Here is a 12243-nt window from a genome sequence, read left to right as displayed (position 1 = left end):
ACTAAGCTAGAACCGGTTCCCCTTCAGAACCAGGTTTCTTGGGGGGCGTCCCAGACGTCATCTAATAAAAAGGTCTCACCTCTTGTCTCCGGAGCTCGGTCCAGAGGGCAGCTGGAGGTACAGGTACAGCTTATCGTTGTCAGAGAAACGCTGAACATCTTGCTGTGGAAGAACACACACACACACCTGAGCACTGAGCTGATACACACACACACACACACCTGAGCACTGAGCTGATACACACACACACACACCTGAGCACTGAGCTGATACACACACACACAAACACCTGAGCACTGAGCTGATACACACACACACACACACCTGAGCACTGAGCTGATACACACACACACAAACACCTGAGCACTGAGCTGATACACACACACACACACCTGAGCACTGAGCTGATACACACACACACACACCTGAGCACTGAGCTGATACACACACACACACACCTGAGCACTGAGCTGATACACACACACACACCTGAGCACTGAGCTGATACACACACACACACACACACCTGAGCACTGAGCTGATACACACACACACACACACACCTGAGCACTGAGCTGATACACACACACACACACACACACACCTGAGCACTGAGCTGATACACACACACACACCTGAGCACTGAGCTGATACACACACACACACACACCTGAGCACTGAGCTGATACACACACACACACACCTGAGCACTGAGCTGATACACACACACACACACCTGAGCACTGAGCTGATACACACACACACACACACACCTGAGCACTGAGCTGATACACACACACACACCTGAGCACTGAGCTGATACACACACACACACACACCTGAGCACTGAGCTGATACACACACACACACACCTGAGCACTGAGCTGATACACACACACACACACACACCTGAGCACTGAGCTGATACACACACACACACACACCTGAGCACTGAGCTGATACACACACACACACACACCTGAGCACTGAGCTGATACACACACACACACACACACACCTGAGCACTGAGCTGATACACACACACACACACACCTGAGCACTGAGCTGATACACACACACACACACCTGAGCACTGAGCTGATACACACACACACACACACCTGAGCACTGAGCTGATACACACACACACACCTGAGCACTGAGCTGATACACACACACACACACACACACCTGAGCACTGAGCTGATACACACACACACACACACACACACCTGAGCACTGAGCTGATACACACACACACACCTGAGCACTGAGCTGATACACACACACACACACACCTGAGCACTGAGCTGATACACACACACACACCTGAGCACTGAGCTGATACACACACACACACACACCTGAACACTGAGCTGATACACACACACACACACACACCTGAACACTGAGCTGATACACACACACACACACACCTGAACACTGAGCTGATACACACACACACACCTGAGCACTGAGCTGATACACACACACACACACACCTGAACACTGAGCTGATACACACACACACACACACCTGAACACTGAGCTGATACACACACACACACACACCTGAGCACTGAGCTGATACACACACACAGTTCTTACCAGGATCTGGTCCACTTTGGTCTGAACACTTTTCCTGCAACACAGAGAAAGACTTCATCACATATATGACACCCGCAGGGTGTCATATATGTGATGAATATATGTATATATATATATATATGTGTAACCCTAACCCTCTAACCGCAGGGTGTCCAAGACTGAGTTGAACCAGACGTCAGTAATCAGGATAGTTGAACCAGACTTCAGTAGTCAGGAGAGTTGAACCAGACTTCAGTAATCAGGATAGTTGAACCAGACTTCAGTAATCAGGATAGTTGAACCAGACTTCAGTAATCAGGATAGTTGAACCAGACTTCAGTAATCAGGAGAGTTGAACCAGACTTCAGTAATCAGGATAGTTGAACCAGACTTCAGTAGTCAGGAGAGTTGAACCAGACTTCAGTAATCAGGATAGTTGAACCAGACTTCAGTAATCAGGATAGTTGAACCAGACTTCAGTAATCAGGATAGTTGAACCAGACTTCAGTAATCAGGATAGTTGAACCAGACTTCAGTAATCAGGAGAGTTGAACCAGACTTCAGTCCTCAGGATAGTTGAACCAGACTTCAGTAATCAGGATAGTTGAATCAGACTTCAGTAATCAGGATAGTTGAACCAGACTTCAGTAATCAGGATAGTTGAACCAGACTTCAGTAATCAGGATAGTTGAACCAGACTTCAGTAATCAGGAGAGTTGAACCAGACTTCAGTCCTCAGGATAGTTGAACCAGACTTCAGTAATCAGGAGAGTTGAACCAGACTTCAGTAATCAGGATAGTTGAACCAGACTTCAGTAATCAGGATAGTTGAACCAGACTTCAGTAATCAGGATAGTTGAACCAGACTTCAGTAGTCAGGATAGTTGAACCAGACTTCAGTAATCAGGATAGTTGAACCAGACTTCAGTAATCAGGATAGTTGATCCAGACTTCAGTAGTCAGGATAGTTGAACCAGACTTCAGTAATCAGGATAGTTGAACCAGACTTCAGTCCTCAGGATAGTTGAACCAGACTTCAGTAGTCAGGATAGTTGAACCAGACTTCAGTCCTCAGGATAGTTGAACCAGACTTCAGTAATCAGGAGAGTTGAACCAGACTTCAGTAATCAGGATAGTTGATCCAGACTTCAGTAGTCAGGATAGTTGAACCAGACTTCAGTAATCAGGAGAGTTGAACCAGACTTCAGTAATCAGGATAGTTGAACCAGACTTCAGTAATCAGGATAGTTGAACCAGACTTCAGTAATCAGGATAGTTGAACCAGACTTCAGTAATCAGGATAGTTGAACCAGACTTCAGTAATCAGGATAGTTGAACCAGACGTCAGTAATCAGGATAGTTGAACCAGACTTCAGTAATCAGGAGAGTTGAACCAGACTTCAGTAATCAGGATAGTTGAACCAGACTTCAGTAATCAGGATAGTTGAACCAGACTTCAGTAATCAGGATAGTTGAACCAGACTTCAGTAATCAGGATAGTTGAACCAGACGTCAGTAATCAGGATAGTTGAACCAGACTTCAGTAATCAGGAGAGTTGAACCAGACTTCAGTAATCAGGAGAGTTGAACCAGACTTCAGTAATCAGGATAGTTGAACCAGACTTCAGTAATCAGGATAGTTGAACCAGTGTTTGTTTGTTTACAGTGTCCGTGTTTGTTTGTTTACATGTTTGTTTGTTTACAGTGTGTGGTGAAGAGTATCTCAGGACTTACGAGATGTTGCTCTTGAGTTTCTGCAGCAGCATGCTGGGCTCCGTGTCGCCCTCCCCCGCCTCCAGAGTGCCGTCCCCCCTCCGGGAGGCCTCGACCCGCTGGTCCTCCGACATCTGGACCGACTAACTGGTGCTGAGCAGTCGCGGCATCTGAGGAGGAGGAGCTGATTCTAATGACAAATATACTTTTATATATATATATATATACACATGCTACAATATCCTATATAAACTACACACAATCATTTACACATTTGATTATTTATCAACTCCTCAAACGCTGATTTTCTTCTGTCGTCATGAACTGAAAACATCGGAAGTCCAGTTACCCGTTAGTACTACTACTACTACTACTACTACTACTATACTACTACTACTACTACTACTACTACTACTACTATACTACTACTACTACTACTACTACTACTACTACTACTAACCAGGGGTGCCATTACCCGTTACTACTACTACTACTACTACTAGTCAGGGGTGCCATTACCCGTTACTACTACTACTACTAACCAGGGGCGCCATTACCCGTTACTACTACTACTACTACTACTACTACTACTACTACTACTAACCAGGGGTGCCATTACCCGTTACTACTACTACTACTACTACTAACCAGGGGTGCCATTACCCGTTACTACTACTACTACTACTACTAGTCAGGGGTGCCATTACCCGTTACTACTACTACTACTAACCAGGGGCGCCATTACCCGTTACTACTACTAGTCAGGGGCGCCATTACCCGTTACTACTACTAGTCAGGGGCGCCATTACCCGTTACTACTACTACTACTACTACTACTACTAGTCAGGGGTGCCATTACCCGTTACTACTACTACTACTACTACTACTACTACTAGTCAGGGGTGCCATTACCCGTTACTACTACTACTACTAACCAGGGGTGCCATTACCCGTTACTACTACTATTACTAACCAGGGGCGCCATTACCCGTTACTACTACTACTACTACTACTACTACTACTAGTCAGGGGTGCCATTACCCGTTACTACTACTACTACTAACCAGGGGTGCCATTACCCGTTACTACTACTATTACTAACCAGGGGCGCCATTACCCGTTACTACTACTACTACTACTACTACTACTACTAGCCAGGGGTGCCATTACTTGCTACTACTACTACTACTACTACTAGTCAGGGGTGCCATTACCCGTTACTACTACTACTACTACTACTACTACTACTAGTCAGGGGTGCCATTACCCGTTACTACTACTACTACTACTACTAGTCAGGGGTGCCATTACCCGTTACTACTACTACTACTAACCAGGGGCGCCATTACCCGTTACTACTACTACTACTACTACTACTACTACTAGCCAGGGGTGCCATTACTTGCTACTACTACTACTACTACTACTAGTCAGGGGTGCCATTACCCGTTACTACTACTACTACTACTACTACTACTACTACTAACCAGGGGCGCCATTACCCGTTACTACTACTACTACTACTAGTCAGGGGTGCCATTACCCGTTACTACTACTACTACTAGCCAGGGGAGCCATTACCCGTTACTACTACTACTACTACTAGCCAGGGGTGCCATTACTTGCTACTACTACTACTACTACTAGCCAGGGGGGCCATTACCCGTTACTACTACTACTACTAGTCAGGGGCGCCATTACCCGTTACTACTACTACTACTACTAGCCAGGGGTGCCATTACCCGTTACTACTACTACTACTACTACTACTAGCCAGGGGTGCCATTACTTGCTACTACTACTACTACTACTACTACTACTACTACTACTAGTCAGGGGTGCCATTACTTGTTACTACTACTACTACTACTACTACTAGTCAGGGGTGCCATTACTTGTTACTACTACTACTACTACTACTACTAGTCAGGGGTGCCATTACCCGTTACTACTACTACTACTACTAGCCAGGGGTGCCATTACTTGCTACTACTACTACTACTACTAGCCAGGGGGGCCATTACCCGTTACTACTACTACTACTAGTCAGGGGCGCCATTACCCGTTACTACTACTACTACTACTAGCCAGGGGTGCCATTACCCGTTACTACTACTACTACTACTACTACTAGCCAGGGGTGCCATTACTTGCTACTACTACTACTACTACTACTACTACTACTACTACTAGTCAGGGGTGCCATTACTTGTTACTACTACTACTACTATTACTACTACTACTACTAGCCAGGGGTGCCATTACTTGCTACTACTACTACTAGCCAGGGGTGCCATTACCTGTTACTACTACTACTACTACTACTAACCAGGGGCGCCATTACCCGTTACTACTACTACTACTAGTCAGGGGCGCCATTACCCGTTACTACTACTACTACTACTAGCCAGGGGTGCCATTACCCGTTACTACTACTACTACTACTACTACTACTAGCCAGGGGTGCCATTACTTGCTACTACTACTACTACTACTACTACTACTACTAGTCAGGGGTGCCATTACTTGTTACTACTACTACTACTACTACTACTACTAGTCAGGGGCGCCATTACCCGTTACTACTACTACTACTAGTCAGGGGTGCCATTACCCGTTACTACTACTACTACTAGCCAGGGGCGCCATTACCCGTTACTACTACTACTACTAGTCAGGGGTGCCATTACCCGTTACTACTACTACTACTACTACTAACCAGGGGTGCCATTACTTGCTACTACTACTACTACTACTACTAGTCAGGGGCGCCATTACCCGTTACTACTACTACTACTAACCAGGGGTGCCATTACTTGCTACTACTACTACTACTAGTCAGGGGGGCCATTACACGTTACTACTACTACTACTAGTCAGGGGCGCCATTACTTGCTACTACTACTACTACTACTACTAGTCAGGGGTGCCATTACCCGTTACTACTACTACTACTACTACTACTACTAGTCAGGGGCGCCATTACTTGCTACTACTACTACTACTACTACTAGTCAGGGGCGCCATTACCCGTTACTACTACTACTACTACTACTACTACTACTACTACTACTACTAGTCAGGGGCGCCATTACCCGTTACTACTACTACTACTACTACTACTACTAGTCAGGGGCGCCATTACTTGCTACTACTACTACTACTACTACTACTACTACTACTAGTCAGGGGTGCCATTACTTGCTACTACTACTACTACTACTAGTCAGGGGCGCCATTACCCGTTACTACTACTACTACTACTACTACTAGTCAGGGGTGCCATTACCCGTTACTACTACTACTACTACTACTAGCCAGGGGTGCCATTACTTGCTACTACTACTAGTCAGGGGCGCCATTACCCGTTACTACTACTACTACTACTACTACTAGTCAGGGGCGCCATTACCCGTTATTACTACTACTACTACTACTACTAGTCAGGGGCGCCATTACTTGCTACTACTACTACTACTACTACTACTACTAGTCAGGGGCGCCATTACCCGTTACTACTACTACTACTACAACTACTAGTCAGGGGTGCCATTACCCGTTACTACTACTAGTCAGGGGTGCCATTACTTGCTACTACTACTACTACTACTAGTCAGGGGTGCCATTACCCGTTACTACTACTACTACTACAACTACTAGTCAGGGGTGCCATTACCCGTTACTACTACTACTACTACTACTACTACTAGTCAGGGGAGCTACCTGTTACTATTTCTAACGGGGGCGGGCGTTACACCTTACTACCACTAACCGGTGGGGGGGGGGCCGTTACACGTTACTACTACTAACCGGGGGGAGGGCATGTTTTCTCGGGTGCGAAACACAACCTGCCGCCGGTCTCCCTCCGTAGCTACAGTTAGCTAGCGATGCAGACTTGACAGCCGCCCCCCTCCATGCCTCATGACTGGTTACAGCGAGGAGAGCCGGTGGTCATGTGTCACACACACACACACGCAACGACTGTCACACACACACACACACCAACATGTTACTGCCGAGCTAACTGGTTAGCCGACCGATCAACAGCGTTAGATCACCAAGGTTTTAATACGAACTGAGGTAACAACACCCGAAAGTCGTAGGAGCCGAGAATACTGTGTCTCGTGCAGTGAATACTGCTAACTGCTAGCTGCTAACCAGCTAACTAGTCTAGCTGGGCTGTTAGCGGCTAGCTTTAGCTAGCAGGCGCCATTAAACGTGTTTTACACGCTATTCTTGTTAGAAAAATATTTCCCGGTAATAGATTATTTATTCTGTTATTAACGAGTGATCGAGTCGGTGAGTCGCGTTTGAGTATTTATTTTTAAAAAGAAAAAGAAAGTACCTGAGCCAAGATACAGCAAAAATCCCCTTCAGATGTTTTTGTGATTGGCCGACTCCGTTATGTCTGCCTGACTACAAAGCCGACGTCTCTTCCGATTGGTCAGCCGTCGCAAATCTACCCGGATACCGAAAACAGGTGAAATTCCATTCGTCGAGCGGAATTATTTTTCTCACGGGGATTATTTTGATTGGACCCGGTTACCTGGTCTGCCCAGTTACAAAACAGATGAATCGATCTCGCGAAATCTGCCCAGCAACAGCCGCATGTTCTGACTGCGAAAGCGAAAAGTACATTTCATAAACACGTCTGTATGTTGAATATTAAGCATAATTCATATTTACTCTATAAATAAACATTTCTTAAACCATAAACTTCTGATATAACTTGTTTGTTAATTTAAACCAGACATGAAAACATTTATTGTAGATTGCAGTTAAATATTAACACAAATCATAATAGAATAATTTTACTACATGTTCTTTATGAAAACATGTTTAAAGCTATGAGACCTGTTAAACCTCGAGATTAACCACAGGATGTAGCTAGTATATAATGTACATCATTAATGTTTCTCGGAAAAAATACTTTTTCATTAACAGTTCAAGGATTTAAAGTGTTGACGACATTCATTTGTACAAAACAAATAAAACCAGAAAAATCACCCATTATTTGGATTTATCACATTTATTTTCCGTTATACAAAAGTTACAATGAGCATCAGAAAAAAAAAAAACTAGACTGAAAGATAAGTTGCAGCTGTCGTTGGAGATGCTGCTCGTCTTCATCAGCCGCTGCTCGTCTTCATCAGCTGCTGCTCGTCTTCATTCAAACCCGCTGCACAGAAACAAAAACACAAGGAGGAACTTAACATGATGATGCGTTCAAGCTCTGCTCAGTAGAAAAGAGTGTTGGGTTCGTAAATAAAAAAAGTAATGTGAACTGAAGCTCCACCTCCTTCACAGCTAAAGAAGCTCCGCCTCCAGTGACCTTTGACCTACCTGACCATGTGAGCTATGTCCCAGTTGGTTTCAGAGGACAGAGGACCAATGATCTCCACGCCCGCCTCCGTTACTATGGCGATCTCATGCTGAAATAAAATCTCAAAACTTTTAGTGTGTGTTTAATAATCATTCATGTTATTGATTATGTCATGGTAGTACCTTGTTGTAGGAGCGAGCGTCTCTGTAGTAGAGAACTTTAAGGCAGCGCTCCACCAGCTCACGGGCCTCCTGCTGAGTGATCTCCACCTTGTTCTCCACCACCTCCCTCATCAGAGGCTACACACACACACACACACACACACACACGAATCAGACCGAACTTAAAGAGTATTTTTTTAAACGGTAAAGATTTGGATCAACCGACGCGCTCACCTGAGCCAGGTATGCTCCAAAGCCCGTGGCCACGGTGGGCGCCTCATAGGCCACGCCCAGCTTGTCCACGTAACCCAGGAAACTAGAGGGAGGCAAGAAGACACACTGAATTGTAGCTTATGAACAGAAGAAAATTGCACTTTATTAATACAACACTTTTCCAAACAAACAAAATAAAACTCCCAAAATGAATAAAAACAAATAAATGGCATTAAAAATAAGAAACCGTTTAGAATTTTTTTATTTAAAGTATAAAAGCTCCTCTTGAGGTTTTGGAATGAAGCAGCGCTGGCGGGACCGTATATGTATGCAGAAGAACGATTGTTTTCTCAGACGGACGACTTCTGCTGTTTAATATACGTGATGTTTGTGTACATGTATATCTACACACAAGATTAGAGATATATATATATATATATATGTATGTATGAGATTTATTCAGCAAACATTTTGTTTTGTTATTGAAGCCGTTGTAAATAGATTATTTTAAATGACGACTCAAATGAAAAGGGGGCGCGGCCACTCAGACACAGGAGAAGAGGGAACAGGAAGCCACGCCCACCTCTTGCCGCTGTAGAAGCCTCCGATCACCACGGTGTTCCACAGAGGGTTCATCTTGCTGCGCCGGTTGTACATCACTCGGGTGAGCCAGGAGTGCACCGCCTTGGGGCTGTAGCTGTGGCCGTCGCCCAGCAGCTCCTCGTCGATGCTGCCGGACACAAAGACAACGTCGGCACGCAGCATTGATCACCGATCCACCATGACATGAACCCGTGTGTGTGCGGGCGGCGTTTCTGCCGGCTTACACCATCTGTTCGATGATATGCTTGAGGTGCTGGTAGTCGGCGTAGTCTCCCGAAGCTCCCAGGATGGTGTTGTCGTTCACCTGGGAGAGCAAACAAACGCTGTTAACAAACACATCCACGACAACACATGAACAACAACAACAAACACACGGCCCGCCTCACCTTCATGAGGCGCGACACGTTCCTGAAGCGAGCCAGCGAGCCGTAGGAGCCCAACATGTCCGCCGCGATGATGACACCACCGGTGAACTTCACGCCGAGCACCGAGGTCCCGGTTACCATGGGGTTCCTGTGCGGGGGAGGGTCACCGATTACAAGATCAATACGAAATATTAATAACCGGAAGACGGGTTGAGTGGATAATTAGTTTAGAAACCTCTGCCCTGTTTTACACGGATTGATCGCACATTACATAACATGACATGTCATTTAGCTGACGCTTACAATAAGTGCATTAAACCATGAGTCCAAACTCAGAACAACAAGAATCAAGAAAGTACAATTTCTTCAATAACGTTAAACTACAGAGTGCTATCAGTAAGAGACATTTAAGTGCTACTAAAGTGCTAACCAAAGTGCTATCGGTAAGAGACATTTAAGTGCTGCTAAAGTGTTAAACTACAAAGTGTTAAACTACAAAGTGCTATCGGTAAGGGACATTTAAGTGCTACTAAAGTGCTAAACTACAAAGTGCTATCGGTAAGGGACATTTAAGTGCTACTAAAGTGCTAAACTACAAAGTGCTATCGGTAAGGGACATTTAAGTGCTACTAAAGTGCTAACCAAAGTGCTATCGGTAAGAGACATTTAAGTGCTCTTACTGATGGCAATGGAGGTGACTTTCATTTCCATCCGTGTCAAATAAACAACGTTTATATTTTATGAATACATCAACTATTTTTCTGATGATCAACTAATCGATCAATTAGCAGGTACAGCTTCACAATGAGTGATTGATTACGTAACATTAAAATATTTTCATTAAAATTGGAGCCTTCAAAAATAGAGTCCGCTAACATTAATTCACTTTTAAATATATTATATTAAACTGGCGTTTAAGTAAATCTTTAACAATATACATCAATACATATGCTTATATATATATATCAATATGTACTTTGTTATTAATATAGATTATATATATTAGGTTGTATTACTCAAACATTAATAACCTGCTCTGTTGTTCTAATGTTTCAGAAACACATTTTAAAAGAGTTTCATCTGCAGTGACCCGGCAGTTAGCTTAGCAACAGTTAGCTCCTCCATGATGATGCAGCACAGAACGCGAACCGAAACCCGGTGGACCGGAAGACCCGGTCCGCTGACCCGGTTCCGTTGGTTCGGATGACTCACAGTGTGTGTTTGACCGGCTCGCATGATGTGCGCGGCCCGCTGCGGCCACCGGGGAACGAGTAGAACTGCCCGGGCTTTGGTCCGTTCTCCCAGAAACTCAGCTTCAAGCCGCTCGACTCCATGTTGGAAGATGCTTTGCCGGAAGTGACGCCACGGCATCTTCTTGTTCCGGTGAACCGGGCTGACGTCACAGAGCGGTGCTTCACCGCCGCCTGCTGGCCGACATACGTTACACACTAATGTTGTTTTAAAAAAGTAATTCATTTGAAAGTATCAAAAACATTATTTTATTATAACTCCCCCAGTATGTAATGGATACCAATACAACAGAGTAATATGTTGTATTAATATCCATTAATACGTAATATTAGTATCTATACTAATACCAACTATTACATTACATTTCATTTGCCCTGGTCCAGCCCCTAGATATGCTGCTATAGGCTTATAGCAGCAAATCCTGAGGTTCCTGAACGCATCACTCTCTCTTCCGGTAAGCGTATTGCATCACTTCCAGTTACCAGTTTAGCAGCTTGCGATGTCTCCCCCTCCCTCTTGCTCAGAGTGTCTCATGTAGAGCTATTCCTCTGCCTCCCTTAATGATAACGGTACATGCAACAAGTGTAGTTCATTTGCTGGTTGGAGGCAGTTCTAAGTGGGTTAGATGCACGGCTCCGCACCATTGAAGCTCAGACAGTTACGCTAGTTAGCCCGCCTCCCCCCATAGCCGGTGCGGAGCCTTTAGCATTAGCCTCTGTTAGCTGTCCACCGGCAGCCCCCGAGCAGCCGGATGGCTGGGTGACTGTTCCAAGGGGTTTTAAGTCTAAACAGAAGCCCACTGAGCACCGCCAACCTCTTCACGTTTCGAACCAGTTTTCCCCACTCAGCGACGCACCCGCTGAGAAACCCACTCTGGTTATAGGTAGCTCCATAGTCAGAAACGTGAAGATAGGGAAGCCAGGGACCAAAGTCATATGCATCCCGGGGGCCAGAGCGGGCGACATTGAATCTTGTTTAAAACTGCTGGCTAAAGATGAGCGTAGTTACAGTAAGATTATAATACACG

At 45.0% G+C, this 12243-nt stretch overlaps 2 protein-coding genes across 2 annotated transcripts in view; both read right to left on the bottom strand.

The window, feature by feature from the left end:
• Positions 1–7707, bottom strand: part of rfx5 (regulatory factor X, 5) — a 16786-nt gene extending 9079 nt beyond the window's left edge. The window contains exons 1-4 of the mRNA XM_034544540.1: positions 7646–7707; positions 3322–3470; positions 1609–1642; positions 80–162 (exon numbers count right to left, since the gene is read on the bottom strand). Coding sequence (XP_034400431.1) covers positions 80–162; positions 1609–1642; positions 3322–3434 — 230 coding nt within the window. The 5' untranslated portion in view covers positions 3435–3470; positions 7646–7707. The remainder of the gene's footprint in view (positions 1–79; positions 163–1608; positions 1643–3321; positions 3471–7645) is intronic.
• Positions 7708–8310: 603 nt separating this feature from the next.
• On the bottom strand, positions 8311–11340 carry psmb4 (proteasome 20S subunit beta 4). Its single transcript, XM_034545699.1, has 8 exons — positions 11178–11340; positions 9987–10113; positions 9825–9904; positions 9581–9727; positions 9019–9100; positions 8806–8922; positions 8644–8732; positions 8311–8479 (listed from the first exon to the last, which is right to left on the bottom strand). The coding sequence occupies exons 1-8, from the start codon at positions 11297–11299 to the stop codon at positions 8467–8469; spliced, it is 777 nt and encodes a 258-aa protein (XP_034401590.1). The 5' UTR covers positions 11300–11340; the 3' UTR covers positions 8311–8466.
• Between the last annotated feature and the right edge of the window lie 903 nt (positions 11341–12243).

The sequence above is a fragment of the Cyclopterus lumpus genome, chromosome 11, assembly GCF_009769545.1.
Source record: "Cyclopterus lumpus isolate fCycLum1 chromosome 11, fCycLum1.pri, whole genome shotgun sequence".
In the NCBI taxonomy this organism is placed as follows: Eukaryota; Metazoa; Chordata; class Actinopteri; order Perciformes; family Cyclopteridae; genus Cyclopterus; species Cyclopterus lumpus.
The sequence above is the reverse complement of the archived record's forward strand: the minus strand, read 5'-3'. Positions and strand labels throughout refer to the sequence as shown.

Coding starts and splice junctions, on each gene's coding strand:
- psmb4 (XM_034545699.1), bottom strand. CDS start 11,299: ATGGAGTCGAGCGGCTTGAAGCTGAGTTTCTGGGAGAACGGACCAAAG. Junction 9,905..9,986: donor ACGTGTCGCGCCTCATGAAG/GTGAGGCGGGCC, acceptor TTGCTCTCCCAG/GTGAACGACAACACCATCCT. Junction 8,733..8,805: donor ACGCTCGCTCCTACAACAAG/GTACTACCATGA, acceptor ATTTTATTTCAG/CATGAGATCGCCATAGTAAC.